Source organism: Charadrius vociferus, unplaced genomic scaffold (genome assembly GCF_000708025.1).
Source record: "Charadrius vociferus isolate BGI_N301 unplaced genomic scaffold, ASM70802v2 scaffold806, whole genome shotgun sequence".
Taxonomy (NCBI): Eukaryota; Metazoa; Chordata; class Aves; order Charadriiformes; family Charadriidae; genus Charadrius; species Charadrius vociferus.
This window is the reverse complement of record NW_009649038.1, coordinates 1,330,431-1,338,415: the sequence shown is the minus strand read 5'-3', so window position 1 is coordinate 1,338,415 and position 7,985 is coordinate 1,330,431. Positions and strand designations below refer to the sequence as shown.

At 39.5% G+C, this 7,985-nt stretch overlaps 1 protein-coding gene across 1 annotated transcript in view; it reads left to right on the top strand.

Annotated features, from left to right (window-relative positions):
• Positions 1-7,324: 7,324 nt before the first annotated feature.
• The window catches only part of RPL7L1 (ribosomal protein L7-like 1), a 3,736-nt gene continuing 3,075 nt past the window's right edge, over positions 7,325-7,985 (top strand). The window contains exon 1 of the mRNA XM_009887901.1: positions 7,325-7,431. Coding sequence (XP_009886203.1) covers positions 7,325-7,431 — 107 coding nt within the window. The remainder of the gene's footprint in view (positions 7,432-7,985) is intronic.

Sequence of the window (7,985 nt, the reverse complement as noted above, 5' to 3'; positions counted from 1 at the left end):
AACCTGAGGTGTACATAAAATTACTGATGCCCTTTGAATATCCTAAATCAATATAGCAGGGAAAATTCAGGCAGTAGTACAATTAAAAGATTATTTGACATTTTTTTGACAAACACCACCCGGACCTAGAACTGCCTTTCTTTTCTCATCTCCGTGCAAATTTAAATACTGAAGGAGAATGCAGGATCATTTGGCCCCTCTGATTTGTTCAGTTTGGTTTTCCTTTTTGTTATAATAGTCTTGTACATTGTTGGTGAATAGGGTTTTGGCATAAGATTAGTATTTTTCTTGTATTTCGTTTACCCCCCCAGGGCTTTAATTTGTTAATTTTCACCAACCTTCTTAATTGGCTTATTTGTATTAGGATCAGTATGTGAAAGATTTAGGACAAAACCAGGCTGAGTGTTGTGAAAGAAACATCTGCACCCTTTGTAGGAAAAAATGGAGTGCATGCCTATTATAAGAAATGGAAGAATAGTTGGGAGTCTCGCTGCCTGTAGAGAAAGAAAGAATACTGCAAAATTTAACCTGTTCAGGAATTGAACTGGTTAAATTTCATGATGTAGCCCACATATATAAAGAAAAGGTAGGTGCAAAGACAGTCAAAAGTGCTACAAAACTTAGGTTACGAATGCTGTAGGTTGTATAAGACACTTAAATGTTGCATGTTAGGTGGTATTTTCAAATGATGTTTTGTATTCATCTGATAGGTGTCCACTGGAAAGGTATTTTGCCAAGATGACCAAAGGAGGAACTATGAGTATTTGAGAATCCAATTATTTCATGCTGTATCTGCAAGCCCAGATCAATATTGTAAATAGATCTCCAGTCTTTTGCAGGGAAAGTATCTTCACAGAAAATGGCATGCAAACTTGCATCTTCATTATATATAAATGGCTGGCAGATATGCCATGTCAACGCCCTTCTAAGCCTCAGGAGTCTATGACAGGGTCAAGTTCCTTTCCTAAATTTTGTTTCATCTGGCCTTTCCCAGAATGTGATGGCAAAGAGGTCTGTGTCTTAACTGTGAGTTCATGTGCTGGAAAAAAACATTATTTGTTGTAAACCTGCCTCCTGCTACCTTCATCTGAGGTTCCCTACCTCTTGTGCTGGAAGAAAAAGGGAGCAACTATGACACCATTTATGATTTTACAGACTGTTTTATCTTCCCTCAGACACCTTTCTTCCAGCCTGCGGGTCCAATCTATTTAACTGCTCCAGAGACGGAAACTATTCCATATCTTTGATCTTGTTTCTTCGAACCTTTTCCAAAACTGTCTTGTGGGGAAGTGGGCAGAGGTATGGGATGGAGAGACAGAAGAAAGAGGATTGACCAAAGCTTGTAGCATTCAAAATGTGGGTGTAAAGGGTTACAGTATGTAACGATGGTCTCTGCTCTGTTCTTTAACCCTTTTCTAATAATTCTCAATTACTATTATGTTTGTTGTCCTAAGCATTGAGCTGATATTTTATCTATAGCAATTCTAAAATCCTGCTCCCAAGTTTAGTAATTAGTCTAAAGCCCATCATTCATATATAAATTCGCAAATCATTGCTGCATTTTTATTTACTGACTTTCGTCTGCCATCTTATTGCCTCAGCGCTCAGCCTTATAACGTCTTCTGCTGTGCCATGAGGAGAACCCTGCAAGTGCCTCCTCCCCTCCCTCGCTCCTGCAGCACAGAGTAGCTGGGGCACAGCCCCTAGCTTGGGACAAAGCTATGGGCAACCACTTAGATCCTTCAGGCTCCATATTTCCCTGCCTGATATTTCCTGGTCAAATATCAACACTCTGTATCTTTATCTGACTAGGCAGTTGTCACAAATAATTGTAGGCAAAATAAAATGTTCAAGCAAAACTTTCTCTGCATAAATTAACAGAGGAAAAAAGTGAGAGGATCTTTATAGCCCCATTGTCATGCACTGTTACAGCACTCGGAACCACAGCTTCATTTAGAGCTCAGCAGTGCAACCTACAAACCAGTAAAACTATTTTGCTGTGATTTTACATAAATTCCTGCAAAACACTTCTCACTGACGATATTTCTCCTTGAAACAACAGCTCCCTCCCCTAATCTCCGAAACTAAACTTTTTAAAGGATTTTATGTAGCTTGGTGACAGTAACCAGAACCATAAAGGAAGAATAATTTTTTTTTATATTTTTTAAAGATAAAACTCATTGCCTACCACCCACCACCAGTGCAGCAGAATCACTGACTTTAGGACAGAAAGCATATCTGGGTATACAGTGCATTTCCTATTAAGCTGTCTACGTTGAATTGATAAACTCCCTAATTAGGTTATTCCATTCCATATCTTTTTTATGGCTCCCCAGTCTGTAGTATTTTTATGAATAGTTCACGCTGTGGCGTACTTATTAATATGCTTCCGCAACCTAAATGGCATAATTAGTTGTATTTTTATCTCAAAGGTTCAATTAAAAAGTTATCTAGTAGGAGGTAGGATTCCCAATTACTGACTGTGGGAAAGACACCTATTTTTTTCTCACTGTCTTTCATCTCAGACATAATTCAATCAGGTTTTTCCCAAATAAAATATAGCTTTTCATCCCTGTGGAGGAATGAGAGAGGTTATAGAGACCTGTGGAGACCATATATAATGACGTCTATTTTTACCTCCACTTTTCCTTAAAGATAAAATTAAATTTGTAGTACACTCAAGGTGTAGACACTGTACGCTGCCTTGTAGACAAGACAGAAAAAGAAATTATTTTCATCACTTTATTGTAATTGAAAAATATTAATTTTTCTATTCCAGGTTCATTAATCAAGCCTTTACAAGTACTTTAGAAGTAAAATGAAATTACGTTTTATTTCTTACAAATGTTTCACTTTGGAAACCTGTAAATAGGTACCACCACTCTTTTAGAAAATGTCAGAACATTTTGACAGATGTAAATCTGCACTTCAATATCCATAAAATAAAAGCACTTAAAACTCCAGACACAATTTCCAAGGACAAGAATTGTGAATCGTGCGAGGGGTTTATTAGTAGCCTGCTTTTCTTCTACTTAAGTATTCACAGTAGTTATTGTAAAATTGAGCTTTCCAAGTTAGAATATTTTCCATTAATACTTGTAAATGAATTGTGCTAAAGAAAGAGAAGTAATGGCAGTAGCATTTACTGAAGAAACTTGGCCAGCCTCTCCACTGGGGCAGTGCTATAGGACTTGGTTTTGTGTACATGGGAAACTCCCCACATTAAAAAGTATTCTACAGCTGCCAAGTCTTTGCTTCTCACACAGGAGGCAGCTTGAAGAAGACAATGAAGCCATATATGAATTAGCACATTGAGCAATAATTTCATGGTCAGTCCGACCAAGTAGGACTGTGTGCCTCTTGAGAGGTGCAGCATTCCTATCTCCCACAGACAGGCAGTTTTGGCCCAGCATGGCAAATAGCCCAGAGCAGGAGAGGTTCAGAGTTGAATGTGGGGCCATGGAAACCAGGGGGATTTCTCACAGAAATAAATGCTTGCAAGATGGGGTTATTAGGTATACCACAATGAGGGACGCAAGCAACATGATCTTGCTGCAATGGGTATGTTATTAATTATCACCCTGTCGTAGTCAATGGAGAGTTATTTTATTTATGTACTTACCTGAATCTATTTATAAGATGCCTATTGCACAATATTTAGAAAGTAGTGTTTTAAATAATACTGGGTTCTGGCTGATCCTATTTCCTTTGAACTCAGTGAAAAATGTAAGAATAATGCTAAGTTATTCTGAAAGGTTTTGGCATGGTTGTTGGTTTTTTTTAAGTAATTATAAATATATAACCCCTTTTTGGATCAAAGTTGTGTTCACGTGTTAGGAGGCCATACCTAGGGTCAAATCCTGAAAAGTCTTGTGACTTTACCTTGGTTATGCCCAGCAGGCTGGACTCATCATGGATGCAGATGTAGTAAATCCCATTACATGTGGGCTATATCCAGGAGGTGTGTATCCTGTGCCTGGGCTGGACTCAATCACTAGTATTGTTTTATACAGGCACCTGCAGCTCGGTATGGTGATGCAGTTAGTTGTAGTTTTCCAGTGAAATGTAAGGTCACCAAGTATAGAGTTTTGAGCGGTTACTTGTAAAGTCTGAATAAAGCAAATCCCTTCAGTGAAAACACAAGGGCAGAAATCTAAAATGTTAAACATTTCTTTTTAACTGAATTGGTTTTCCTCACTCATTTTTTCCAGGAAGAAACAAAGCCAAAAACTTAACTTTTTTAGCCCTTTCAATTTGACTTATTAGGTGGCCACTAGCGGAGGATACACACCTAAGTTAGTCTCATCCATGTCTCTGCACTATACACAAATTACTCCTTTTGAAGCATGAAATTGATTTGCAGGATTTCTGACAAAAATGACTATGTTGAGGAACCTTATTTTTAAAACAATAAAAAGATGCATCTATCCACAGCTTTCCACAAAAATATTTTTATTAAATATTAGTCTGCCTCCATATGATTGTTATTTTCATGAAAGTAAGTCTTGGACCATCCAGCTTTTTTCTCTGTTAAACACTGGTCTGAACGTGTGAATAGAGTGGTTCTTGGGCCTCTTTCCAAATCATATAAACTTTTTCCTTAAAAGATCTGAAAATGGGCAAAATTTAAGATCACAAGGTATTTTACCCATTGAAACGTTCCTAAGATTGGATCACCGTTTGGCAAAATAAACAGATTTTAATTCTTTGGCTCTTTTTATAGGAAATTCATTACAGACAGATTTCAGACTGGAGCACGGTTCACTGGCAAGAGTGACAGATTTCAAGCGTGACTCTTTAGCTCTTTTGAGACTGCACACAGTGTCAAGAGAGATTTTGTGGGATTTGAAACGAATTTAATGGGGCTTTATACTCTTCTCTTAAAGAAAGACGATAAAATAAGGCAAGAACTTTCACGGACAAGATGCTTCCAACATCCCACCTCAACTCCTGACTTTGCTTTTGGAATCATTGTCCCCGTGTTGTTATCCACCCTTTGTTTCCTTACCCATCTGTCCTCTCCAAAATGCAGGCACTGATTCTGCAGTCAGGTCAGCATCATCCCTCCTTTTACTCTGCACTACAGATTGCATCACAGGAGCCCTAAAAGTTTGCACACAAAAATGAGTGAGTTCTTGACACACTTTTAACTATATTTACATTTTGTTTACATTTGCTTACACACATTCACACATAAGCATTTTATATACATTTGTGTGCTCAACTAGCAATGTGTGTTTGTTATTTTTTTCAAGCTGCATATGTGGCATTTTCAAACTGCAGATCAAATAACAGTCTGAATACTGTGATAGCTTCAGTTATGGAAGATACAGTTATGGACCTATAGATACAGTTATGGAACTGTGGCAGTGCAATATTTCATATTACTATTAATCATCCCTTCCTTATAGAAATATTAAAAAAAGCTGTAACACAAGAACCATAACTGGCAATATCTAAACAGAACCAAGTACAAAGACAGACGTTTTGATCAACGTAGGCATGTCACAACAAATCCCTTTGAGGGAGGAGATCTGTCTATGTTGGCTTTCATTTGCTCTAATGTCCCAAACTGTGGCAGTGATTTGTGAGTGTGCTGCAGCAGGACTCCAACGTGGTGTGATTACAGCAGGGTCACTTTGTCATCTGTAAAATATTCCAAGTTTTATTTATAAAGGCAAGCACCTCAGACAAAGCGGGACCTAGCTTTCTGAGAGATAATTTTTTTTTAAATTCTTCCCTTCCAGGATGGAGAAAAAGCTTGCCCATTCTGGAAAGATATCTGCAGCATCTGGATTTTGAACTCTCCATTCAACCTTTCAAACACCATCTCCTCAAAACAGCATAGAAGACCTGCTGCAGGTAGTATCAAAAGATAATACGCTTTGCTAAAAAATATATTGTTTTTTTTTTTTTTATTTTGAAATAAAAGTGCAAAAAGCCTCCATGCAGTACAGGAAAAAGAGGGCTATATTCCGTTCTGCTGATGAAAAGTTTTCCTGATGTGCTTTATGGATGACATTTCTCATACAACACATTCAATTTTGGCCCTTAACAGTAATCTCTGCCTTCCCCTCTCGCCCTCCCCAAACCAACAGGCCTTTTTGGATTATATGAAACCTTGTTTTAAAAAATAATTTCCTTGGGTGGGTTCTGAGCCTTATCTGAGATGCATTGGTGAAGAATGGAGAAAATGCACTTACAGTGGAGCTTCATCAAAAATATTGATGGGAAGCCAGTAGCTGGTTTGTGAAGTCATTGAATGGCAATGACTGAAAGGGGCATGACTAAATATCCAGTTTTTTTAAAAGGGTTTTACCTATTATTCTGAATGACCTATAAACTAGGAGAAATCATTTAATCCGTCACCGATGGATGGTTACTATTGTAAGTGCAGTCATTGGATTTGTCTGTAGCAGTTCATGGAAATATCAGAAAATGTAAAGCCTCGTCAAGAAAAAAGAATAGGAGTTTGGAATGCTGAAGGTCAGTTTATCACAGCTTACTACGTAGAAAAGTGAGAATAGTTTTCTTGAATAACCCTGCAAACAAGGCATTTGAATAGTCATTCATTAATGTAACTATTAAAGTTTAACAAGTCAGCCTACGCGTGCTGCTATGCTGTGTGATATTTCATAGCAACAGTGCTTGAAATATTTACTTATTGTTTCCTTACCATTAATAATGAAACATCTGAGATCCCGTTTGCATTTCCCTTCTGTTAAACAAAGCACATTCATTTATAGATTTAAATGGTTCACGTTTTCTGTTGAGAGCTACCAGAGATTTCGGCTATTTTTATGTGGAGCAGCTTACCCTAATATCAGAGTGAAATTTATGTAATTATGGACTTGCTTCTAGTTTCTTCAGTGAAAGTTTCATATGATTTATTTCACAGGCTTGTTGCTTTCTGTCTCATAATCCCAAAAGTCGCATCAGAGAATAGTTGATAGGAACCTGGGTTTGCTCACCGCGGCATGTGCTCTTTGCAGAGCATACGTCCGAGCAGGTACTGGAATGTGGGATCACATTTCTAAGTAGATATTCAAGTATGAGGTTTCAAAACAGAAGCGGTCTAATTTACAGTGTTGTAAAGGTTTGCAGCTTCATTGAGGTGAGCAGTTAAAGCCTGACATCACTGAGCTTTCTAGTGAAGGTTCAAGCTCTGAATTGTTAACTTGAAACCATGGTCGGTGTAAATCAAATGAATTAGAGACACAATGAAAGTCACAAGTCCAGTGTATAGGCTACCTACATGGCAAAGAGGAGGCCGCAGAACACGAGTACAAGCCCATCAGCTGCAACATCCCCTTAGTGTGAGGCGATGGCACCATCTACGGGCGAGATGTCCAAACTGCTCGTCCCAATTCCCCCTTCTCTTGAAGGCTTACAGTTCTGCATGGCAACTCCCCATCCTCGGCCCCTTGCTCTGTAACCACCCCGCTCTCCACCGCAGCTGGACATGACGTGCTGCCCAAGAGGTGAGGTAGTTCTGTCTTCCTGCTGTACAGGACTCTGGCCACGTTTGAGATCCTTTTCACAGAAGCATCTGTGGCCAGCTGCCCGCCCACAGTTCAGGTATGCTACGTGACCCACGAGTCCTCATGTGAGTCTACTTGGCCCTTCAGGCAAGACCTGCTCTTTGGGGGCAGGACCACTGCACTTGGAAGCCACCAGTGAGAGAAAATGGCCTGTTCCTCCTGCTGAAGCTCAGGGGCGAGGGGCTGAAAGGCAAGCTCTTTCTGAAAGGCTTTTTCTCTGTCACAGGCCTCTGGCGTGGTGAGACATCCCTCTCACACCAGGAGAGTTGGCGAGAGGGCCATGCTGCACACCCACAGTGTCTTCTGGAAATGGCCTCACAAGCTGCCTGAGGGCAGCAGTCAGATTCAGGGGCCACATCCCTGCAAGCCCGTTATTTCCATTCCTCGGCGCTCACAACGGGGCTAACGCTGGCCTTGACATCTTTTAAGTGGGGTGGAGCAGCA